The sequence below is a fragment of the Echiichthys vipera genome, assembly GCF_963691815.1.
Source record: "Echiichthys vipera genome assembly, chromosome: 19".
NCBI lineage: Eukaryota > Metazoa > Chordata > Actinopteri > Perciformes > Trachinidae > Echiichthys > Echiichthys vipera.
In genome coordinates this window covers 8,137,963-8,165,154 of record NC_139844.1, presented here as the reverse complement: position 1 = coordinate 8,165,154, position 27,192 = coordinate 8,137,963, and the positions used below count along the sequence as shown (strand labels likewise).

Below are 27,192 nucleotides of genomic sequence, written 5' to 3'. Positions count from 1 at the left end.
CAGACTCAAATAGACAAAGTGAAGTATTAAAACTCCTAAATGTATATTTATGTTATTTTCATTCCACTAGTCTGAAAGAAGACATGATATGGAAGCAAAATAGCTGCAAACCTCAAAAGTCACCTATAGTGGCTTGCTTTGCAGTACATTTAGCTGATAATACTTTCACTTAAAGTTTTGAATGCTGTTGAGTACTTTAACTTTAGTGTTTCCCACACTGTGGTATTGCTACTTTCCTTTTAAGTATCTGAATACTTCTTCCGCCGCTGCTAAAGAGTCACCAGACGTGTTTGAATGTGTAGTTTTAGAGTAGTGATGATTCGTGTTGAGGTTTAATGCTCCACACACAAGAGAAAGGACAGTTACTCTGCCTAAACACTAGGTGGCAGTCTAAGACAGTGAAGATGTTTCTCCTCAGGTGTCACCACTCTCATACTGTAAGAAGAAGGATCAGGTTTAGTTTTGTTCTGTGTTTGAATTAACGACGCTGAGGGGGAACCAGCGTCAGTCATTGAGATCAAATGTGTGATAACGGAGAGTTTTCTTCTCGTCATTGTTCATGTGACTGCGACAGTAAACAACTCTCGTCCTCCTCCATCTTTTCCTTCTCTTCATCTCCCTTTTCTCCTTTCTCTCACCTATTAGGCATATTTTTACATGTCTTTCTCCTCCTTTTCTCTCAGTGTGCACACTGGAAATCACTGGCAACACTGGGTTCATTTTAGCCACTGTGCATGGACAGAAAACCACCTGAGACAAGGGCTTCATCTGATGCACTATTCTAGATAACGCATAGAAAAAAAACCCTGGATCAATGTTAACGTAGTAAAACATCTGTAGAAATCATTCACCTGGTGTGTGTCAACATCAGCATTGTATATTCTTCTTTTACCATCCATTAAACACCTGTTTGGACATTTATTGTGTTATTGAGCTCATACATGGCTAATGTTGATTTAGATTTTGGTTATAATCAAATGGACACAGTGGTCTTTGAGTGACAGGTATTGAAATGACTGTTCTCCTCTGGGGTGGGGGGTTCTGATTTCACTCTACAGGAGGGGTTCCCAAACTTTTCAAACTTAAGACTTTAAAGAGAAATAAGATATCTCCCTGGGACCCAAATGCAAGAAAAGACATCATCAATTCACGCGATGGAGAGTGAGGGAATTGCGTTACCTCCACCAGAGAGTGTGAACATGTTTATTCAGGTCGATGTCCGTGAGAAGAGGCAGAAAGAAAGGCAAAACAGAACGTTCTACTTGTATTTTAAGTAGGAAAATGAATTTACGTATCAGGAGTTTTGCGGGACCCTAGCCCTGTGCAGGAAAGCACAACGCTCCTGGTCGCTGTTTTCAACACGTGGAACACGTTGATTAGGTCGTGAACTCACACTGACCTATATGTTTAGATGTGGAAACAAAACCACTTGGTTTGTAAAAGATTGTGGGTGGGGTTAAAGTAAGCGTGTTCGATTGTAACTACAAGGACGCACGGGACATCTTCCGGTGTTTCACCCGACCTACCTCCGTCTGCAGTGTGACGTGTGCATGTTGGGTTTTAATGCAGGTGGCTCTGCAGGTTTGGAAGCTGCGGCGCCTCACGTTAGCCTCGTGAGACCATCCTGATCTCGTGAACTCCGTTGTATCTTTCTCGCAGATCAGTCTGGTAAGGTGCGAGGGAGAAAATTTGAAATTGGTTTTGAGGCGGGTTTAAATGTGACCCAACGAGAAGCGACTGTTCAGTGTAAACAACATGGCGGCTTCTGCGGATGAGATGAGCGCAGCTATGGAGCGAGCTTGATCAGAATTAGAGAGTATTCCTTCTCTGAAAGGGCAAATATAATTTACCGACATGTTGTTTACTTTCCGAGCTTCGCCTCGACACTCTGTACGCCATATGCTTTGTTGATCTGATTGGTTGATTTGGCCCGGTAGACAGATGGTTTATCCAATCAGCAACCGGTATTTTCGCCCCTTCCCAAAAAATCTCCAAATGATGCTTCAGCTGGATAGAACTGGCTCGCTCTGCTGCAGGTGTTTGCTGCAGAAATGCGTTTTGCCACTTATGCAGCCCGTGGAGTTTCACCATTATTCTTGACTTTTGTGAAAGGCTGCAACAACATCAATATTTTCATTTTTGATTCATCTTTTTGATGGTCTTGCTCACTTAATTGCTTTATTTGTCTTCTATGTAATTCTCCGTCTTCTCTGACAATTCTTTTCTTTTTATTTGATCAAATCTTTAAAATGTTTTATTCAAAGGTAAAAACATTCAACAACAGAGAGAGACTATAACACAACTATAACATACCAGCCCAGGGCAGAGGTTACACTCCAGCCCCCAAAATGAGAAAAGAAACCCAAAGAACCCAATACTTCTATCCCAGTCTACTTTACTGGAGTAGTTGATGGTGTCGGCAGGTGGAGCTCCATGCTCTCCGATTCAAACCTTCAGGAGGGTCCAGGACTCCTTCAGGAAACACACTGTCACACAGACACACATGCACGCGCAGACGGCTGTCAGGCATGTCAGGGAAGCGCTCGAGCCCCAGTGAGTTAGAGAGTGTGTGTGTGTGTGTGTGTCTGTGTGTGTGTGTGAGAGAGAGAGAGTGCGCGCTCTTTAGTCAGTGTTTCACCGTCAGTGGGACCGGACTCACTTGTGCGCGTTAGTTAGTGGAGGTAGTCCGGCTCAGTCTGCTTGTTTTATTTGTTTTCTCTCTTCTGTAAAATGGGATTCTGACAGCAGCCGGGCAGCGGGCGCCCCCGGCTCCTCCTGACCGGAAAATGAAGCGTCTCTGTCGGAAGCTGGCGGTGGCCGTGGCGGTGCTGGTGTGGCTGGGGGCGCTGGTTTACCTGCTGGTGTTGAGTCGGAGGAAGCTGCCGGAGCTCGGTACCGGCGCAGGAGCTGGAGGAGGCGGAGAGACAGCAGACAACCAGGTGAAGGAGTTTTACTACGACCTGCTGTGTGTGGGTGTGTGTGTGTGTGTGTGTGTGTGTGTGTCTGTGTGTGTGTGTGTGTGTGTGTGTGTGTGTGTGTGTGTGTGTGTGTGTGTGTGTGTGTGTGTGTGTGTGTCTGTGTGCGTGCGTGCGTGCGTTGAGAAGAAAGCACATCCATGTGAGGACTTGCAGTGTGGCTGTGGCTATTATCTCTTATAGATAATATAAACCCATAATGTCCTGGAGTGCATCCACTCTGAGTTTACAGTGACAGCAGTGGTTCTTTTATGGCGTTTACATCCATATAGTTTATGATCCAGTGCTGGGAAAAGTATTCAAAAGTCTTGCGTAAATGTTGCATCACCACAAAGGAAACACTCCTGTATGTGAAACTGAGTTAAATGAGACAAATTGCCAGTAACCTGTATGTCCACTGACGGATGTGAGTAATGGGTGTTAATGCATCTGCCTGTAATTGTTGCATGTGGTTTTCTGTGCAGCTAATCAGCACTAATGAGGAGGTTCAATTACAGGGATTCATATTTGATGAGACCTTTTCATGTTTTGAAGATGAATCTTTAATCTGTAAGTAATCCAGAGGAGTAACAAGAACAACCCTTTTCTTCTGAAATGTAGGCTGGTTATATTAATAAAAATATAATAAATGTACATTTTCCTCCCAATGTAAACTGCAGAAAAGCTGCTATGTTGTAACTTTGAATTGTATTTTCTCTCATTTTATACTTGTATCAGTGAGCATTTAGCTCCCATGCCATCACAGGATATTCATATTTATTTTTACAATATTCCTCTTTAGCGGCTGCTCAACATTGTATTTCCTAATAATATACCCATACATCCACCACAGGGGCTCTTATCCGTGTATAAAATCCTGATCCGATTGCTCTGCCTCCTTTTTGAAGATAATTAGGTTCATTTTCGACCCCAGCTTGGTGTCTGCACCCGGTGTGCACTGCAGGATGTCTGTTATGCAAAAGACCTGCAGGGTGTTAACTGTGGTTGGTGGGATAAATCGTATTGATCGTGCCTCTCTTACCTTGTTTTATTGAACTACAAGCACACATTAACTTCTACACACACACCAACACTAACCAGACATCCTGGAACAGTCCACATGTTCAAGAAACACTTTACATATAGCAATATTGTGAGACGAGAGGACATAAATATATAGTATAAACCCCACACATTGTGCATTATATAGTGGTATAAACCCCACATTTGCATTACAGACACTATATCCCGATTTTTAATTGCAATAATGCAACTATGCAATAACTTCAACCATATTACACTTCTGGCTCCACTTTCTTCCAGTACTGGATACTTTATTCTTTTACACAGCTATTATTTTGTTATATTTGGCGTAGTTTTATATTTTGTATCTTATACTCAGTGTTGGACTAATATTTAATAGGAATCCGTGAAGTCAGTCTTTGCAACTGCAGGCATCATTAGCCAGATACTGGAATATAGTAGGGGAGTTTTTATAAAGAGTGAGTGAGCTCTCACCCATGAAGGTTAGCAGCGTTTTCTGCTGCCACTTATTTAAATAACAAAGCTTACTTGTTTTATTTAAGAGTCACTCCTTACACTACAAACCAAACACAACCCAGTTCAATGTTCTTTCATGGCATGAATTGAATGAATATCTACAAGGAATCAAAACAGAAGATTTTTTTAGATGGAGAGACCACTGTATCAATGTGTGTGCAGAGCATTTGTGTGCGTGTGAGTGTGGGCTACTGCATATTCAGCTCCTCCACTAAACACCCAGACTCAGCAGTCTGTGTCAAAGTGTTAATGTAGAGACAACAGAAAAGCATAAATGCTGCGTGTAAAATGTGCTGGCTCTCCGCTCGGCTTATGGTTTCCTCCATACGGCCTCGCAGGATTATTCATTCTGTTGATCAACCGCATGTTGTGTGACCCAGCCGTTCTCATCCCCAGAGCATCAGATAACGCTGTTTTGTCACGGCCCTCGGCGCACCGGGCTTTCAACTGTAAACCTGTCCTTGGTGATGCTCAGAGTAAGTGCTCCGGGATTAAGAGCACCAAAGTCTGTGTAAGGAAGGAGGCACCCACAGTCTTTTCCTAACCCTAACCCTAACCCTAACCCCCTAACCCTAACCCTAACCCTAACCCTAACCCCCTAACCCTAACCCTAACCCTAACCCCTAACCCTAACCCTAACCCCCTAACCCTAACCCTAACTCCCTAACCCCCTAACCCCCTAACCCTAACCCTGACTAAATTGTTTTGTTGCCTAAACCTAACCAAAGTTTCATGTAAGTTTGCATTATAAACAAAGTGTTCACTGTGTTTAAAACAACAAGTGTCATGTGTTTTTACGGGCAGGGCTACCTAGGGCTTTGACAAGTGAGGCCAGAGGGTCCTGACACAAGGGCAGTTTGTGACGGATTGGGATGAGAACAGGTTGTGTGACCTCTGAGCTCCTTATTGGTTGTTTGTAAAGCAGGTGGTCTATGAACTGAAGCTTACTCTGTAGTACTTCTCAGTGTAAGTCACTTTGGAAATGAGCATCTCTGACATGTTCAGTACAAAATGGCGGCTCTTAAAGAGTTTATCGTAGATGCTGTAGCATTAGTTTCATCAGAACCGGAGAGTATTTCTCCGCTGAAAGAAGAGAACGACACTGAAGGTTTTTACTCTCCTCCCTATGGACTTTGCAGTCTGTGATAGACACGGTTGAGCCAATTACCTGCCGGGTATGTTTTGAAAGTGCGTGACCTTTTCCAAACAGATTCCAATGGCTTCTCAGATGGTTCTATGTAACGAACCATCTGGCAAGTCAGGTAATCAGTTCAATGGCTGAAATGTAAAATGCAAATGCAAACGGAATGAGAGCTTTCTGAAAGGTGTGGGTGAACAGTATAAATACACATTACTGTAAGACCACCTGCAGTCAAACACATGTCTGTGTGTTTCAGTTCATGTGTGATCTGTTGCATCGTGGTGGTTATAGAGCGACAAACTCACAATGCACAGATATAGTGTCGTAAAAATGTTGTCATCCGGAGGGAAATATCTCAATACATATTGCCTCGAAGTGTTGTGCAGACATTCATGGTCCCGAGAGGATGACACCCTCTGACTTCTCTCTGGATTTTTCATCTAGTACCACCAACAGCCAGGATTTATTGCTATGAAACTTTGTAATCTTCATGTGGAATTCTAATCATGGATTCCTTAACATGTCATTCAGCACCATTTATTAAAAAAAAAAAAATGTGTCCAACTTCAACTTCAGGACAGTGTCCGTTCAAGACGTGTCTGTTAGGAGCGGGCCAGTTGTGACCTCCAGTATTGCTGCTTGCAGCTTTCTGGGTGAGGACTCAAACAACATAGGTGCGTCCCCCAATGATAGAGTGTACGCATCATTTGCTAACAGCTAGCTATTTGGGACCAGGCTATTTCCAGGAAACAAGTCAGTCTGTCTTTCTTCATCTGTTCTTGAATGCACCCAGCACGCCGTTGGGTGGTGTAACAGTCAAGTGTCCCCCTCTCAATACACTACACAGTGTGTACATAATGCGCTACTAATAAATATGTCCCGTAGTTCGCTGCACACTGCACTTCCTTGGCTCCTCTGCAACTATACGCCCACAAAGTGTGAAGACAATCGGGTGAACTGTTGCGTTGAAAATCAAAACCTCAGCCTTTGTATTTAGAGCTAATTAGTATGTTTAATTGGTGAACGTGGACACGTACAGCCTCACAGAGCCACCACAGTAATTCAGCTGTAGACTGTAGACTATATTGTTTCTCAGTATGAGACAAACAAAACCAAACAAAGCATTTATATAAAGAGGCACTGGTTCACCAGAACAAGCAGGCATAACGAGCCACTGAGGCAACAGTCTGGCAGAAGTTCTGCACATACTGGGTCTGATTGCTCCAGGGAGCAGCGGGGAGGGCAGGTGAAGGGGTCAGCTGTTCTCTGCAGTGCCCTTTAGTGGGTAAGGAAGGGCACATCTGGGGCTGGTCAGGTGACATTGAGGTTAGTTTAAATTGAGGTTTCCTCCGGGTTCTCCGGTTTCCTCCCACAGTCCAAAGACGTGCACGTGTTAGGTTAATTGATAACTCTGAAATTGCCCGTCGGTGTGAACGGTTGTCTGTCTCTGTACGTCTCTATTTGCCCTGTGATAGACTGGCGTCCTGTCCAGGGTGTACCCCGCCTCACGCCCGATGTCAGCTGGGATCGGCTCCAGCACCCCCGCGACCCCGACCCCGGGATAAGCGGTTGAAGATGAATGAATGAATCAATTTACAAAATGAGCCATAATCCAATATTTGTTAGATATAGAGAAGCCAGTCAATAAAAATATAATACTTATGTGTCAACAAAGCTGTTAAAACATCAACAATTGTTTATTTTTTGTTATGAGTGGGAGGTGCTTTTCAAATGGTGGATAATTCATGCATCTTAATCTGCTGCTGCTCTCATTGTAAGTTGACCAGATAAATGCCTCAGATGGGAAATCCGAAATGTAATTAAAGTGGAAGGAGTAGAAACAGCTGCAACCACTTAGCCGAGATGAAGAAGAAGAAGAAAAAAAAACACGGTCTTGTCTTGTGTGGACTTGTTCTGTGAGATTTGAGCCTACAAACTAATGAGAGAATCTCTCATTCAGTATGTGTGTATCATTTCAAGTCAGGACACACAATGTAACACACCTAATACCCATGCCAGATACAGACTTGCCAATTTAATCCTACAGTTTTTCACACCCAGTCTAAAACTGTGAGATCTGTCAGCAGGTACAGTCCGTATGGTATTATCATTACCATGCACACAGTCTGTTCCTATCACGAAAAAAGAAATCTAAATTGGGTCCTTCTGGTGCAGTGGTATATTATTCAAACGTGTTAGAACAGGATCAGGGAAATGATATACTTCTAATTAGACAAACATTTGAAGCAAACCGGAGTTTGTCTGGAAGGTGTTTGTGGGCTGTGCGGAACATAATAAAAAGCAGGCTGCTCAGTGATATATCTTTAATTTATAGGCACTGTACTCTATATTCAGAACAACAGCAAACAATTTTCTATGTGAAGATATAGTGGAGTAATGGCGTCCTGAGCAGAGAACAAAGTCACGCTCCTGTGTGTGAGACGGTCCAACGGTGTGTGCATGTGAGTGAATGTGGCCATGCAAAAACAATATTTCACATAATGGGGTGAGAGCTGTGTGCTGGCAATCCCAGACCGGAAATAACTGCTAGTTGTCAAGGCTCTTCTCATTTTTCGTACATTTAACTACGATACGTAGTGCACGTAATTTGTATGTAATCCAGGTACTGTATGTATTACTGTAGAAATTATATCCTGAGCAAAGAAGAAATCAGGTGATTTAGTATAAGATTGAGGTATTTTCATGAACAGGTTCTTACAATATCCTACCAAAAGTTCTGCACAAAAAAGGTTGTAGTTTGGTTAGGGCTGCCCCCGACCAAGGATTTTCTTGGTCAACCAGAGGTCATCATTTAGAGTGATTAGTCGACTAATCGACACATATATACTGTGTATATATATATATATATATATATATATATTTATATACACACCCCCAGTATAGCCTCAGGGACTGAATAACATAATGTAACAAAATTAATAACCATTATTTTACAAGTGTGTACAGCCCCGGGCTGTAAGTCTGCTGCCTGTTTATGACACCGGCAAATTCATGTTCGCCTAACGTTACCTACATGTTTAAGGTGGTAGGTCATGTTCGTCTAATGTTACTTACACGTTAAGGTGGTAGGTCATGTTCATCTAACGTTACTTACATGTTTAAGGTGGGAGGTCATGTCCGTCTAACGTTACTTACATGTTTAAGGTGGTAGGTCATGTTCATCTAACGTTACTTACATGTTTAAGGTGGGAGGTCATGTTCATCTAACGTTAATTACATGTTTAAGGTGGTAGGTCATGTTCGTCTAACGTTACTTACATGTTTAAGGTGGTAGGTCATGTTCGTCTAACGTTGCTTACATGTTTAAGGTGTTAGGTCATGTTCGTCTAACATAACTTACATGTTTAAGGTGGTAGGTCATGTTTGTCTAACGTTACTTACATGTTTAAGGTGGTAGGTCATGTTCATCTAACGTTACTTACATGTTTAAGGTGGTAGGTCATGTTCATCTAACGTTAATTACATGTTTAAGGTGGTAGGTCATGTTCGTCTAACGTTAATTACATGTTTAAGGTGGTAGGTCATGTTCATCTAACGTTAATTACATGTTTAAGGTGGTAGGTCATGTTCATCTAACGTTAATTACATGTTTAAGGTGGTAGGTCATGTTCATCTAACGTTACTTACATGTTTAAGGTGGTAGGGCATGTTCATCTAACGTAACTTACATGTTAGAGGTGGTAGGTCATGTTCGTCTAATGTTACTTACATGTTTAAGGTGGTAGGTCATGTTCATCTAACGTTACTTACATGTTTAAGGTGGGAGGTCATGTTCATCTAACGTCACTTACATGTTTAAGGTGTTAGGTCATGTTCGTCTAACGTTACTTACATGTTTAAGGTGGTAGGTCATGTTCAGCTAACGTTACTAACATGTTTAAGGTGGTAGGTCATGTTCGTCTAACGTTACTTACATGTTTAAGGTGGTAGGTCATGTTCGTCTAACGTTACTTACATGTTAAGGTGGGAGCTCATGTTCGTCTAACGTTACTTACATGTTTAAGGTGGTAGGTCATGTTCGTCTAACGTCACTTACATGTTTAAGGTAGTAGGTCATGTTCGTCTAACGTTACTTGCATGTTTAAGGTGGTAGGTCATGTTCATCTAACGTTACTTACATGTTTAAGGTGGTAGGTCATGTTCGTCTTACGTCACTTACATGTTTAAGGTGGTAGGTCATGTTCGTCTAACGTTACTTACATGTTTAGGGTGGTAGGTCATGTTCGTCTAACGTTACTTACATGTTTAAGGTGGTAGGTCATGTTCATCTAACGTTACTTACATGTTTTAAGGTGGTAGGTCATGTTCGTCTAACGTTACTTACATGTTTAAGGTGGTAGGTCATGTTCGTCTAACGTTACTTACATGTTTAACGTGGTAGGTCATGTTCGTCTAACGTTACTTACATGTTTAAGGTGGTAGGTCATGTTCATCTAACGTTACTTACATGTTTAAGGTGGTAGGTCATGTTCGTCTAACGTCACTTACATGTTTAATGTGGTAGGTCATGTTCGTCTAACGTTACTTACATGTTTAAGGTGGGAGGTCATGTTCGTCTAACGTTACTTACATGTTTAAGGTGGTAGGTCATGTTCGTCTAACGTCACTTACATGTTTAAGGTGGTAGGTCATGTTCGTTGTGGACGAGGTGAAGTTTTTCTTGCAAAGTTAGCATGTGACCTCCTCGGGGTCGTCCTTGTTCTCTTCAGAGTGGTCCCATATTTTAGACGTCTTTCCCAACATGATTGGCTATTTATTATTAACTGTCTAAGCGATGTACAGCAAAGGGAGCTGCCATGTTAAAAGAAAAAACACTGACGGTGAGTGAGTGTCACGACGTCCTGCATCTGGCCCTTCAAATTAAAAGCCCTCCAGCCTCCAGTCACATAGAGTTTTCACCTAATTTTGACCTAAGACACAGCTCCAAATGTTTGTTTTTTTCCTGCGACCAATGGACTAATTCAATTTTGGTCTGCTAATGATTTTTTTGGTCGACCAGTGCTTGGTCGACTATTTGGGGGCGGTCCTAGGTTGGTTTAGTATGTGGGACATGAACGTCAGCGGGAAACAAGCTTCGATCGCCCGGGTGACAGTCTCCTTAAGTGGAGAGTCACCGCTTTATACTACTTCTCCTGTTTTCAATACATGGAATATAAACAACAAAAACAATACACACAAATTACAGTGCATTACTTTTCATTGTTATATGTATGAAAAATGCATGAGAACAGCCTGATAAGAACGCTACTCTCTGTGAAGGGTGGCAGGTGGGGATGGTGGATACTAACCAAGTTGATTTGGTGCCTAAACTTCACTGTCAGAGTCCGCTTCCATGGCTTTAAGCAGTTCAATACTTTATTTGTTAGGGACAGTGCACATTAATGAACAACGATAACAACATATCACTGTAAAAGTGCCGGATTATAGCAAAGATGCTAATTTGCATCCGTAGTTGCTGCTAAAAAAAAAAAAATTGTAAAAATACAAATACTACTAAATAAATAAATAAAATACAAATAGAAGAGACAAGACACACCGCACAATACATTACATCAGGAGGACACCAGACCCACACAGGATAAAACAATGATAGTTACATTTCGTAAGATATCATACGAACATTTTGATGAGAATACGTTGAGCTGTTCCCTTAAGGGCGAGATATGAGGATGTTTGAGATATGAGGACCTTTAAAAAACGTAATCTGCGTAATCTGTTCAGTGGAAGAGTGGGTCGTCCTCCATTTAAGAGTCCGGCGATTTGATCCCCCGGTGCACATGTCGAAGTGTCCTTGGGCTGCTCATGGGTGTGTAAATGTGGTGTGAATGGTTAGATTAGATGGTATTTAGATCCACTGCCATCAGTGTGAATGTGTGTGTGAATGGCTGAATGTGACCAGCACTGTGAAAGTGCCTTGAGTAGTCAGAAGACTAGAAAGGGGCCGTATAAGTACAAGTCCATTTACCATTTACCATTTGTTACGGCTGTCAACATTCACACGATCAGTCCCCAGTGTTGTGTTGGACCTATTGTTGAGTACAGTAGACTTCGCCCTGATATGTCCTGGCGCATGTGTCTCTTGTTGACCAAGTAATACTAGGAACTAATGGGCTCCAGGAACTCAAAAAGTCCCTGTTGTGCATTCCTGTTTCTGTTCTGTTTCCAGAACATTAAGATTTGGTCAACTAAAACTGTAACGGATTGAAAGCGGCTGCTTTGTTTGAGATGCCATTATTTGCACGCAACAAGACAACAACACAGAGACGTCACGTACATTGAAGTGTACTCAGTTCTGCTCTTCTGCTGCTTTCAGTGAAAAGTGCTAAAATACAACACTTTGGACGTTGAATTTAATGAAAAGGAAATGATTTGAACTGAACACAAAAGGCACCGTTTAAAAAATAGAATGACAGTTACATTTTAAAGTGTAGTTTCATACTGACTTTTTCAACTTACTCAAACAATCTTTTGCTCTGTGTATATTATGCAAGTTGATCTCACAAAGACAAAAAAGGTTTGGAAAAACTTCTACTGGCACGGTAGAACAGGTAATAAAATTAGGAAAAGCAAAGTCTTCCTCCAGACACCAACATATGTTCCTGTGATTATTTATACTTGCAGACAATCAGATGCTGTTAACATGGGCTCTTACCCCCATTATTGGCCTAATTGCGGTATAATCACATTATTATTGTGCATGTAAATGTAGCCTGTGGTTGTGTTGGACAGCTTGCAGGTGAGTCTGTGCAGAGATTTCTTAATGTAAAACCGCCACTGGATAAAAACTTCAGTATGTCAGAAACAAACAGCAGGTGGTTATTTCTTTTCAGAAGGATCCTGTGTTCATATACGGATGTTGTTTCTGACGGCTTTACAAAACAATCTTTCCTTTCAGTTCTCAATATATGCAGTGTATAATGTGCGAGTCTAAGCCAGGACTGAGGATGTGTGTTAGTTTTGTCAGCAGTAGTTTTGTCGGCACTGTGCACTATTCAAATGATAATGCAGAGTTCCCATTTCTCACAGGATTAGCTGCACTCATGTTTACCTAGCAAGACTACTTCCTGTACAAGGAACGGTACTCTTGTTTGCACGCACACACACGCACGCGCGCACGCGCGCACAGCGCGCACAGCGCGCACAGAGAACTGCTTTAATGCAGGATCACACCCTCATCTGCATGTGTACACAAGAAAAATGGTATTTCTTGCACAGCGGCGAGAACACACACACACACACAACCACACACACACACACACACACACACACACACACACACACACACACACACACACACACACACACACACACACACACACACACACACACACACACACACACACACACACACACACACACACACACACACACACACACACTCTCTCTCTCAGAGAGCCTTTGAAGCAGCTTGGTTGAAGTGTGTCCGTGTCCTCAGGCTGGTTGGCGGGGGATCTTTATGGAGTTTCTGCCTTCAGAAGTCAAAACATGAGAGGAAACAATCTGTTGGTTCGTTGAATACTGAAGGGCACTCTGCCTCTCTCTGCCCCCCATCTCTCTCTCTCTCTCTCTCTCTCTCTCTCCTCTCTCTCTCTCTCTCTCTCTCTCTCTCTCTCTCTCTCTCTCTCTCTCTCTCTCTCTCTCTCTCTCTCTCTCTCTCCCCCCTGTGTAATGGATGAGTGTGAACCATCCCAAGCAGGTGGGCAGGTGTTTCAAGCCTGATTTGCTGTGATGGACCAGATGGAAATGATGAGAAATCATCCAGTTCAAGAAATTACAGTTACTTTATGGAGAATTCTGCCTTAAGTGAGATCCAAAACCACCCATGTGTTTCAGCAGATTGTCAGCTCTGGTGCTGCATTAACACTTGACACTACAGCTGACTGCAGTCACACCCCGACTCACTCTTGGCTTCTTGAGTTTTTGTTGTGTGCAAATGAAGGAAAACCTGCTAAAAATATGCAGCAGACTCCGGCCTTTCTGTGTTTCGTTTTTTTTTTCTTTTGGCCGACGTCACAAACAAGCCAGAAAACAGTGTAAACAAACATCCGAAAGCAGCATGGAGGCTCTTGATGATGTTACAGTGGTTCTTTTTTTCTCTTTCCAACTCTTTGCCGACTCATTTACAATGATGTCAGAGCACTGCATGGGGCGGAGAAGGACTGAATCGGTGGCTGGTGGCAAAATTACAAATCAATTGAAAATGTCTCTTTTTTTCCCACTGATTTTGAAGTCTGCAACTCAACCAGAGCTGAAGAGAAGAATTTGGCCGTGTTAGTGCACGTTTTCACGTTCCTACTCAGGTTCAGATCTGCCTGGCTTAAAAATCTGAAGTATTTCTATGGAACCTGACATTTGTATAGAGTCAAGATTTAAATTACCATTCAAAAGATGCACAGACTCTAATACAGAGTGATGATTTTGTCCTTGTCTTGTTTCATGTCTGCACACAGATGATGTGCAACAGACAGTTACAACCTGCTGCGACTTGCCAGCAGGTGTTTGCATGAACAGATCAGGTTGTGTGTTTGGATGAAGAGTAAAGTATGTCAGTGAGATCATTTATCAGGTTCTGGAGCTTCTGTTCTTTGTGTGTTGAGCTTGTTTCAGGGAGTTTCTGATTAAGTGATTTGATTGCATTGATCATTATGCTTGATGAGGTGTGTTTGTGTGTGTGTGTGTGTGTGTGTGTGTGTGCGTGCGTGTGTGTGTGTCCATCCAAATCTTTATGAGTGCTACTTTATTATTGTTTATCTAAATATTTGCAGGGGAATTAATGGGAATAAACGCGACTCAACCTGGAATTTACAAAATTGGAACTGCAGAGGTGTTGACATGCACTGTGCATTCCTCCATCACATGCACAGACGATTTATAGAACACTGGACTATTTTTGAGCCCAGAGAGCAAGACTAGTGAAGCTATACATTTGATTGACACAATTTCCGAATATATCCCAAATTCCCCAGCTTAACTGCAGCCCTAGTCAGGAGATACTTTGTGTGTGTGTGTGTGTGTGTGTGTGTGTGTGTGTGTGTGTGTGTGTGTGTGTGTGTGTGTGTGTGTGTGTGTGTGTGCGTGTGTGTGTGTGAGAGAGAGTAGAGCTTTGATTCTCTGCCTGAACCACACTGTCACTTTAACTCAGCTGCCCTGGACAATTTATGACTCTTTTTACTTGTATTGTACTATTATTTTACCTGTACATTTTTACTCCTACTGTTTTTTTCAATCAGGTTGTGGATTGTTGGTGTGGTGGTTAGCACTGTCTCCTCACAGCAAGAGGGTTCCTGGTTTGAATCCCGGCCTGGGCCCTTCTGTGTGGAGTTTGCGTGTTCTCCCCGTGTCTGTGTGGGTTTTTCCAGGTCCTCCCAAAGACGTGCAGGTTAATTGATGACTCTAAATTGCCCGTGAGTGTGAATGGTTGTCTGTCTCTGTTTGTCTCTATGTGCCCTGTGATAGACCGGTGTCCTGTCCACGGTGGACCCCGCCTCACACCTAATGTCAGCTGGGATCGGCTCCAGCTCCCCGCGGTCCTGACAGGGACAAGCAGTTGAAGATGGATGGATGTTCAAGTTTAATGTGTGTTGCTGTGGTGTTCCCTGGGAAACCTCTTCTCATTTTGCACTGTAAAACTGCTGCTTTTCAAGATGACTATAAAGGTTGATTTGGCTCGGGTCTGGCCTGATTTTGAGATGTGAGTTTAGATGCTGATCTCCCACTCTGTTCAGTCCCTTTGTGTGATTTTCAGCATGTGTCAGTGTGAATGACTAAAATAGACTTTTAGAGAGATCATACAAACCACTATTCTTTCCAGACGGCCCATTTTCCTAACTTGTGTATCTTTATTGCAACTTTCTTTGCAAGTGGAATCTGTCTTTCCATTCCTTAGTTTCTGTCTCAGTTTCTCTCTCTCTCTTTCTCTCTCTTTCGTTTCTCGAGGAAACAAGATCGATGCTCCAATCTCTGTGCTCGCCTCGTGTATCACAACGGCCAATCGCACACACGCAATACCCTACACTGCACATTACACGCACACACACACACACACACGGCATGGCGTGCGCACACACAGTTGAAATTATTCATTTCCCTGACGTATGAAATGCAGTTATTGTTCCTTTCTCCTTCCCTCTCCCTATCAGGAGGTATTCACATGGACAAGAGGAGAGGGAAATGAGTTTTCAGAGCGGCTATAACCAGCTCCCAGGGAGGGAATCATAATAATAATGTTTTATATGAGGCTCTCAGTACAGCAGGGCCCACAGGTTGGCTAACTAGACTGGCTTCTGGCACAGAGGGCGTCATTTGCGAAACACGCTGGGGAAATGAACCCGTCTGTGGTTCAACAGCTACAGTGGCTGATAAATCACAAAAGTCACCTGCATGTTTTTGCTCTTTTGGCAGCCAGAGTACATCAGTTTCGGAGTGATGTACAAAATCACCTGCCAGATTCAATAATTTAACAGCTGAATTTTACACAATGTTAAGTGTTCAGGTTTCTTTTTTTATGATAATTTGTGTTGGACAAGAGAGCTGAAATGGCTCCTGTCCAGGCTTTTAGAATCGTATGAAAGGTTAAATTATCTTAAATTGGAATGGACTATACGACTATAACTGCAACTAAGAGGTGATCTGATTTATAAAATGTTCAACTGAACACATTAAGGAATAATAATGATTATTTATTCACCCTCCTATTTGCCCCTTTTTATTTTTCGAGCCCTGACTTTCCCCCGGAGACTGTTAACCTTCTGCAGAACATATCAACTGCAGCCGTAGTTTGCAGAGATAAGCCAATTTTAATGCAAATTCAACACTTCCTGCAGCTGCTTCACAGTAAAAGCCCTGCAGCAGTTTGGTGCACACGATCTCCCTACTTCTGTATTAAAGGAGTTCATTACGCAGATTCATATTGTGCCTGTTGTACGTCAACGCGACTAAAACAGGAATCTGACTAAAGACAAGAAATGTTTCTGAGGATAGGGAGAGGATAAGTCACCAAATAAAATCAGAAAGCAGCTGAGGATTTTCTTATCTCAGCAAAACCCACAATTTTGCACAAAGAGATTGTTTTTGGTCATAGCAGAAAACAAACAAACATTGACTGTGGCGGCCCTCGTCATGTTGAGGTGCGAGTTTATTACCAGGAAGTTTGATTGAAACAGCACATAGAGTGGTGGGGAAAGAAGCAATCCAGGTTGTTTTTGCACTGATCCAACGGGCTCTGTTACACACCAAAGTTCCACCACACATTTCTCTCTCACAGCCACGCTTGCTGATGTTCTGTTGCAGGTGTTCACGGCTCCTCCCTCTGATATTTCCCTCGCCCCGTGTCTTGTTCTCCGATTCGTTTCAGGTCGCCGCTGCCGTCATGGCCTGTCAAATCAGCTCTCACACATATTCGCATGCAGGATTTGGACTGGCAGACAAGTCGAGATATTTCACCCAGATATCTTTCAGGCGTCTTTGACACATCGGCATTTGTTAGCGATCTCCAAAATCTGCAGACGAGAGGAAGATTCAGCTAAAACGGCGTAGTGTTAACTCCCTCAAAGTGATTTAGACACTGACTCCAGTTGTTTCTTGTTTTGCTCCTCTGTGGCTTTTCAGCTAAATGCAAACAGTTGCTCTGATATTATACACAGACGGGCAATTTGCAATCAGTATTTCGAAGCATGTTTCTCACAAAAGCATGTTTTGCATTTTTCCCCCCCTCCCCATCTCTTCCTCCTTTATAAATGATTCAGAAAAAGAGAAGAAAAAAGAAAAAACAGCGAGAATCAGCATAAATAGGATTCTTTTTTTTAAGTTGACGATGCGGCATAATCAAGCTTCTTTGACTGTGCCTGTGCCTGGCACGGAGAGACTGAAAGCGCTTGATAATTAGCACAACAGTGTCAAAAAAACAACAACTGCATGTGTGTTAAAATTACATGCATTTCATTTCTGTCCTATGACTGTCAGTGCGTGTATCCACTCGTGCTACACACACACACACACACACACACACACACACACACACACACACACACACACACATACATACCTGCACTTACCTGTACATTGTCTGTATCATTCAGTGGAAATGAACTTGTCAGTGAGGAGACACACGCTTCTCTTTCACGCTACACAACACATGCCTTTAAGCTATGGTTTGTGTGTGTGTGTGTGTGTGTGTGGCACGAATGGATACACGCACTGACAGTCACAGGACAGAAATGAAATGCAGTCCTGTATACCTGTTCGCTGTTTTCTACAGCGTCCAGATTTTCCTTAATTGCGTTTAGGGATGAAAAGAAACCAGGTTATCAAGGCTGATGACAAAACTGAGCATGCACGTGATCATGACTTAAGATGGGGGAAGTAACGCACACATGCATGAAAGTAAAGTTCATTAGTTGGAGCGGCGTGTCGTCAGTTCAAACTAAAACCAAGATATAAAGTCAAACTGAAGTAAGTCTAAATATATAAGCAGTTTGTTACAGACCTTGATTCATATTTAAAAACATTTTTCTATCAATTGATGTAGTTCTGATGCTATAAAACAAGGGTGATTGAATTGGTCATGCGGGTATATGGGCGGGACTTTGATACCGCAGCTCCACCGCCAGATCACTTGTGTGTAGACTCCAAAGTCCCAACATGGAGGCGCCCATATCTGGGATGTTTTGGCTTCACTCTTGCAGTTGGAGGATGTGGAGATGCGTCGTCCGTCTTTATAAACACTGTGGGTCAAATGCTTAAAACTAATTGGGTTTTTCTGACAAGTGTGGACGTGTGAATAATGACTGTTCTCTCTGATTACAACAGAGGAAGTAGAGTGATTTGGTTTCACGCTGCAACCTCTCCCACAGAGGAGGTCAGTGTGGATGGTCGGACGTATAAAGGACTCGACTCTGACAAAAATGGCCCTTTTTTTAACCCTTAAGCTGACTTTTTTCAAATCTTAACCAAGCAGAAGAAGTTTAGTACAATGATGCTGCGATTCAAAGCTGATTTGAAGGGCACGCCAATATGATTTATTGTGATTAAGATTGATCATCTATTTTCACAATTTGAATTTTAATTTAGAACCAGAAAATGATGTTTTCTGCCACATAGACAACTGTAAACATGTGCAGGAAACACTGGATAACTTTTTTTCTGATACTTATTTGTTAAACTTAGCCCCCTAGTCCCAAGGATTTCATTTACACCTTACAAGTATTTTCAGTTGCCATGGTTTCAAATAAATTACACCGTTACACACATAATATGTCTGTGTTGGCTCTAAAAATCTGTTTGGAGAGAAAATATCTGACTATTGGCAAGTTCCATATAAACACTCTCTCTGTGATATCCTGCTTTTAACCGGATTTCTGCTGTGAACTGGTTACTTTGAATGTCAACATTGGAAAAGTGTGTGTGTGTGTGTGTGTGTGTGTGTGTGTGTGTGTGTGTGTGTGTGTGTGCGTGTGTTTGTGAGTGTGTGTGTGTGTGTGTGTGTGTGTGTGTGTGTGTGTGTGTGTGTGTGTGTGTGTGTGTGTGTGTGTGTGAGAGAGAGTGTAGGTGGGTGTGAAAATTGTAATTCTCACCTTGATTCATGCAGGATTAAGCCATCAATCTAGTTTATAGAGAGCGGAAGGTAAAGTGAGGATAAAGAGAGTGGGGGAAAGGGATAACAGGGAGAGAGTGGACAACCAAAGAGGAAAGTCTAAATCAGAGGGAGAGACAGAGAAACAAAGTGAGCGATAAAGGGAGAGAAATGAGAGACAACAGCAGTGACAGAAGGGGAGGACAGAAAAGTAAGAGATGAGAATAGAAAAGACAGAGAATAGGAGAGCACGATGCAAGATGAGAAAGAAGAAAACGTGTTTAAAATGCACAGAAAAAAAGAAGAAAATATCGAAATATATAAAGTGGTAGGAAGACAGTGGGAGACAGAAAGTGCCCACACACCCAACAAGAACAATAACAGTGAGGCGACAGGAGCAAATGAACTGGTTCAAAGCAGACAGAGAACAAGCTGTTTTTCGCTGTCGCCAGTCATTTGTGCTCCGTGTGTCATTTCTCCGCTCAGTGCCAGTTACAGCCAGCTTCTCCCCGTCACTGCCTCTGTGTTAGCACAAGCTAGTATCAATACTGCTGCTGTACTGCGTGGCAGCTTTACGCACTGAGGTGAAACGTACAAGAAGCCACTTAGCAGAGAGTTTCTCCAACTTACAGAGCTGCAGCTTTAAAGTGTACGTCATCAGTTGCTGCTAACAATGCAGATCAGACCAGGATGAGGGGGTGATGTCGTCGGCCTGGCTGTTATGGATCTGGACCCGGATGCAATTACCGCGTCTTTGCAAAATACACAGTGGAAGGGGAGGAGAATGCCGGCTGAAATAGGCGGGCAATGGCAGGCGTCCTCTGGTGAGTCCGACTGCATTAACCCATTTAGACTGGGTACGATCTGAGTGTTTGTGGAGACTTTCCTGCTAAATCAAATGCGGTGTACAGTTAGTGACGCTTTTTATATCGTTCCCCTTCTCTCCTCTGACGTCCTGTCAGTGTGGAGCATGTGAAGGCATCACGCCGCATCACTGGAGGTGAGAGCTGCCGATCCACTGACGTCATACAGTTGGCATTTTTTGGTAAAATCAGCCTTGTGAGAGGTTAAATTCCTGGATCTCCACACCAGTTAGTTGGACCAGTCCCAGCCTGGTCAGATGTGTACATGAACTGATGAAGCCTCTTGGATGAGAGGTGAAAAGTCTTCCTAGACAAACAACCAAGTCCAGTTGTTTTTGACTGAAATTGCTTTGGGGATAACGATGACCTGGACAAATGAGAACATTCACAGGCTTCGGTAAAATTGTTTTCATCATTTCCTTTTTTTCGTAAGATATCGTAGGGATTGTTGTGCTTATGCTGCATGAGTTGTGTGAAAGTTTGTAAACTGATGTTTTGATTTAGTTTCGCTGTATAAACCCTGCCCACTATTACTTCAATCCAACAAGACTTTTCTCAGTTTTTGGACTCTTTGTTCACCGTGGAGGCCTGCCAGTTTTCTTCATGGGTTCAAGGCAACGCTGTGTGAGTCGGCGATATACAAATTATAGTTTGGGGGGTGAAGTTTTCCTTTAAAGTCTCATAGTCTGTGCGGGTTCATGTCATTAATCCATAGCTTTGCTCCACAGAAAACGGCGCTCTCTGTAGGTACTGCTGTCGTTGCAGTCGTCACCGGTGCACACTGCCTTGCTGTCGGTGTTGTATTGCTGCTGCTGCTGCTGCTGTTGTTGTTGTTGTCGGGTCTAATAGAAGACACATCCTCTCCATTAGCAGTTAATCTCTTTGCCAAGAGAGTGAAGAAAGCAATATTACCAGGAGGATTTAAATGAACGCTCCCCTATCTTCTTCTTCCACCTCCACCTCCTCATCCTCCTCCTCCTGCTCAACTCTCCTCTGAAAACTCAAATGTTTCATTCTTCCTCAGCAACTAACACACACACACACACACACACACACACACACACACACACACACACACACACACACACACACACACACACACACACACACACACACACACACACACACACACACACACACACACAAACACACACACACCAACATTGTGTATTCCCAGACTGGCCCCGCTACTTGAGGCCAATAAAGAAAGGGATTAGATTGAAAGCTCTAAACTCTGCCCACACACACACACACACACACACACACACACACACACACACACACACACACACACACACACACACACACACACACACACACACACACACACAGCTGCAGTCAATAATGAATATACGTGTGTGTGTGTGTGTTGTTGTGATTACATCCTTAAGTGTGTGAGAGAGCATTTTCACAGAGAGCATACTTCTCTGTCGTTATTACTTTTTATTACTTTTCCTGTTTTGTCGTTTGATAGTGTCACACTGTGTGTGTGTGTGTGTGTGTGTGTGTGTGTGTGTGTGTGTGTGTGTGTGTGTGTGTGTGTGTATGTGTATGTGTGTGGGTGTGTGTCGCTGCCGTTCCAGTGTGATATTTATTTAATTTCTGTTTCAAGATACCTTGGTTGGAATTCCAAAAATATATTTTCTTTTGAGAGGCTCACTGCCAAGGAAAGGTGAACGAGAGGGTGAGGGGATGGTTGTGTGTGTGTGTGTGAGAGAGAGAGAGAGGAAGGAGGAGACGGAGAGAACGGAAGAGAAGAATGAGCACATTTCATATTTTGCCGCTTCTCTTAAGTTTGTTTTTATTCATGGCTTTTGCAGAGGGTGAATTATTGCACTGCTTCCAGACTGCTTGCTCTGCAGTGTTTGCTAAGCATCCCCCACCATAACACACGCACGCACGCACGCACGCACGCACGCACGCACGCACGCACGCACGCACGCACGCACGCACGCACGCACGCACACACAAACACACACACACACAAACACACACACAGTCCTAGGCATTTATATTCACCAGTGAAGGTAGGTTTTGTGGGAGAAGGTGAGGAATTTTGAAGTGCAGTGATTGGATAAACATTTCCCAGTGTGCTGTCCTCTGGGATGTCTGTATGGATTAGAGGGAGGGAGGAGAGTAATGTTCTACGGCAACAACAGCAGCTGAATTGTTGATGTGCTCTTATTTTGTATTGGAGCAAAGAAACATCCTGGTTTTCAGATGTGTGTGTTTGACGGTATAATCACACATTAGCAAATGTAACCCCACCAGTTGTAGGACAGGGACGTATGGTGGACAGGGTGGCGTGTGTTTGTATCCAATGTCTTCTTTTTTACGTGCCGACAGTGTTGTTGCATAGTGCCAAATACACAAGTCAAAGTAGGAATTTAGCTTAAAGAACATAGCTGCACCTAATAATTTCACGCCTCAAATTCATTGCAGGTTTATTCATTCTGTTTAAACACATTTCTGTGCAGTTGCAGATAAAGATTTCTGTCACAGTTTAATGTGTCTATAAGCCTAAAACATGGTGTAACCAAATGTGACGAGTGTTGCGTTTTTAGGGTGATGATAACATAAAATATGACAACTGACATTCAAAGCTTCATTCAAAAACCTCAATAGAAGCTTGGAATGAAGAAATTCAGCCAGGGTGCCTTCTAATATGAAGCCCGGTCCCCCCTGTGGCCCCCATAACTGTGGTGAATATTTGCATACATGTTTCACCCCACATTTATGCCCAGAGAGGAGACATTAGAATGAATTATTTCTGACTTCGGCCTTTTTTTCTTGTTGTTATTGATGTTTGTATTGTTCTAATCTTTATTGTAAAAATGCTGCCTTTATTTGTTGTAATTTTCTCCCTGTGGTATCGAATATTTTCCTTGGTATCAATATTGACTTTGAAATTCTAGCATTGTGACAACCCTAGTCTAAAGACTAAAACAGATGCACAAGTGGGATTTAACAGTAGTTCTTAATATATTTAGTACCCCAAAAACTGCAGCCAGGCCCCCCAATTTGAAACAGAGCCATCACTGCGACGCTGCACAGAAGAAAACAAATAAAGCAAAGCAGCAACACATGCCAAAGCTGCACAGAAAGGCTGTTTTTGTTCTTATTGAGGAACATGGATGGACACTTTGACTTACAGTTCGCAGTGTGTGGCAGAGGCACATGTCACACACATACTGTACACTCCTTTTTATCATTCAGCTACGATCACAGTTCCTTTCCTAATCTTAACCAACAGGCTCTAGATGTGTCATTGCTGGAGTCATTATATGTCACCGTGCCACCATTACACCATTAACCATACTTTAGTTCCTGTCGGGGATACTGAATGCATCCAAAACTCATGCACAGTGCAGAGGCTATTTTCATTTTGTAGTGGTTATTTTTCAATATCTGCTCACATTAGAGTGAATTATCTTGATGTAATATTACCAGAGGGGTCATATTGACCTGCTTGGAGACCGTAAGACCATATTATTACACATATCACCATGCAAAACATAGCTCAACATAATGAGACTCCCAGAGATATAGATAGAGGCCGATATATATTTTGTCGCTTATGAAAAAACTACTAACAATATATCAATAGTTTATAACTGCAAGTCAGTGTTTCACGAGTGTCTATGAACATACTTAAGTGCAAGGTAATGTTTAAATTACACCCATCTGTCACCTCATACATATGCATGTCCACACACACATGCACACACACACACACACACACACACACACACACACACACACACACACACACACACACACTCACACTCACACACACACACAGGCAGAGACGAACGGCCTTGGTTTTCAGTTCTGAGCTCAGTTGAACAGCGACAGAAAGCCCTGCAGATCTGCAAAGAAAAATACTTTAAATTCAAGGAGAATTTTAGACGTATACACCTACAAACACATTCTCTCTTTCTCTCTCTGCCCCCAATCTCTCTCTCTCTCTCTCTCTCTCTCTCTCTCTCTCTCTCTCTCTCTCTCTCTCTCTCTCTCTCTCTCTCTCTCTCTCTCTCTCTCTCTCTCTCTCTCTCTCTCTCTCTCTCTCTCTCTCTCTCTCTCTCTCTCTCTCTCTCTCTCTGGGCTTTATGGTGGATACTTTTATCCCCAGCTCTTTGCTCTACCATGAATATGCGATGCGATCCTCTCCTGATCCCTGTGGGGAAACTCTGTCTCGTCTCTGCCATTCCGCCTCTGCAGGAGAGCCACGGAGCAGCCACTACATGGAGCTGGTACAGAACCAGTGCCTTGCTTAACGGCATTTCAGCCGGACTTCAAGTATAAATAATGAATGAATTAATGAATTAATTAATTAATGTATGAATGAATTAATTAATTTAATTTTGCTTATGCATTATAAGGAACAAAGCAGAACGATTTGTGTGACCATACAACTGGAAAAAACATTATCATACATATTTACACAGATCCATTTCACACATAAATCCAGACAATCAATAGCCTGAAAAAGGAACAGGCTGAAGCGCATGGCTCATTTTTGCTCAATGTAATGGCTGTAGAATAATATATTATCATACATATTTTACCGTGCCGTTCTGTCTGCCACCGGCTGCTCACTTTATGGCAGAAAGCAAGAAGACAGCACTTGAGTTGTGTTGCGGTAATAAAATAATAACATGGTGGCTCCGTAGTCTGAAAGAAGATGGCGAACTCTTTCTTTTCCCACGTTGTCTACAGCAAAGCATTCTTACCTTTCACAATAAAAGCCCTCACATATACGTAGCCCTAATGTTACACTGCATCACTGCTTACCAGAGAGCATTTCGCTTAGAGGCAACTTAACAAAATAGTTTAGCTATCATCAGGTTGTGTCAATGAAAACCAGTAAAACAACCGGAGTACGACCACAAATCAAAAAGCAGCAGCATTGGTCTGCAAATGTTGCGTTTGATGACACAATAACAAAAAGGCCTCATGTCAATCTTTGTAATTTCCTGTTCTGTGACTGTGATGTGAGGCTGAAGCGGAGACATGCAGAGGTGGAAAGATTAATACTGAAATAAGGCTGCATCTAACAGTTTTGGTATTTCTTTTCTTGAAGAAATCAGTCAAATGAAAAACCAATCATCAAAATAGTCGCAGATTGATTTTCTATTCAGCAGCCAATTCTATTTCATTATATCAGCTCTGCATTGAAAAGGAAAAAAAAAAGGTGTGTTTTGAGTGCCATCATCTTTGCATTTGCACATCAGCGTCTCAAGAGCACTGAACAAATTTGACCTATAATGGATCAAAAAAGTGACTGCTTAGTTTGAGATTCACAACACAGATTCTTGGGTTGTGACTGTGTGATGTTCGACCTGTTAACGCAGGTATGGAAACTACAAAATGAGTACGAAGACGATCGACAGAGGATTTGTTTTTTTTTGGTGATTTTCTTGCTCTAGCATGTAACGACATTAAATGCTTGGCCAACTGTGCTTTCTTTACCTTTTATTATTTTTCTAAACCAGTCAGGAAGTCAGCGAAACAATTTTCTTTAAATGTAATGCTAAAATTCTCTTCACTGAAAGATTCTCTGCTATCAGTTAAACTTGTTTCATGCTTCTTGCGGTCAGCACCGTTTGGACAGTGCAGTTGAAGCCTGGACGACTGTGCATGGAGGGTCTGAGAGCCTAGCCATGCACCTTCAAGATTGGATTGCTACACCACCCAGAATTTCTGTTAGCTGAAAGTGTACGTCCATGGCAGAGAGACCAGGCGTTCATTGTGACCAAGCCCACCGTCCGCACTGTGGCTGACCACGAGAAGCATGAAACCGACATTAGGCCCTGATGGGACAGAGCCCTTTTTAGCAGACTGGGGCGGCCTCACTCTCATTGTTTTCAATGATAGTGAAACTTGTGTTTTTTTGTTCTATGCGCCTCACGTTAGAATTGGGCGACATGGTAACACTTGAGCTGGGAGATGTGTTTGAGTTGCGAGTTTGCTGCACTGATAAATATAAGCAATATAAACTCACAAACAGTCGTGGAAAAGTTATTCTTTTATAAGGAATGGTCCTTATTAAACTTAGATATTAACTAAATTACCTGGTTAATTTATCAAAACACACATTCAAACCGGACGTAAACAAGACAAAACTCACCAAACCTGTCTTATTCAGTGTCTCCAATGTTCCAACATCACCAACTCTGTTTGGTCCAATTAAATCATTCAATCACGGAGTTAGAGCCGAAAATATGCCAACTCTAAAATCTGTATTTCCCTGATATGAATTTGTAACATCACCCAACCCAACCTTACGTTTTCATAGGAGCACCTTGAACGCCTTGTGTTAAAAAAAAAAAGTTTAGATTTCAACAAAATATTTAATCTTACCTCAGGAGCTGTCAAATCCTTTTAGGGCCCAAAACCAAAACTAGAACTTCACACCTGCAGTCAAAATGCTCAAAGTTCATTTTTGTGTGTGTGTGTGTGTGTGTGTGTGTGTGTGTGTGTGTGTGTGTGTGTGTGTGTGTGTGTGTGTGTGTGTGTGTGTGTGTGTGTGTGTGTGTGTGTGTCATAGACAGAGATGTATGAGCTGGAACAGAAAACAATGTAGAAACCAAACAAGCACCACTGCTGCAGGGGGAGATCTATACACACCCTTAATTGATGACTGGGCAGTGTGTGTGTAGTCTCCCCTGTGCTTGTGTGTTTCTGTGAGACATCGTTGAAGGGAGAAGAGAGGGAGTAGGTGTTGGTCTTGGTGTGTGTGTGTGTGTGTGTAGTATTGACGTAGCAGCGCTCTCTCCAGACCTGAGCCCAATAAGCCTTGACTTCAAACAAACAGCAACCACTTCACACAGGAGGAGAGGAGAGGAGGAAGGAAGGACGAGGAGGTAAAAATAAATGAGGGGGTAGCAGATGAGGAAGGAGTAAGCAGTGTAGAATAACCAAGGAAAACAAGGGATGCAGGTAGAAAAGAGGGTCGTAAGGGAGGAAGTAAAGACCGGAAATCAGAGGACAGGTGAGGACGGAGGGAAGGATGTGGAGAGAAAGAAGTTGAGAAAAGCGTTTATTTACTGATGTGATCACTGCTTAGTTTTTAATCGTAGA

At 42.6% G+C, this 27,192-nt stretch overlaps 1 protein-coding gene across 1 annotated transcript in view; it reads left to right on the top strand.

The window, feature by feature from the left end:
- The first annotated feature begins 2,610 nt into the window (after window positions 1–2,610).
- galnt14 (UDP-N-acetyl-alpha-D-galactosamine:polypeptide N-acetylgalactosaminyltransferase 14 (GalNAc-T14)) overlaps window positions 2,611–27,192 on the top strand; it is a 175,776-nt gene continuing 151,194 nt past the window's right edge. Inside the window, exon 1 of the mRNA XM_083934659.1 lies at window positions 2,611–2,939. Within this exon, the coding sequence (XP_083790785.1) occupies window positions 2,787–2,939 (153 nt within the window). The 5' untranslated portion in view covers window positions 2,611–2,786. The remainder of the gene's footprint in view (window positions 2,940–27,192) is intronic.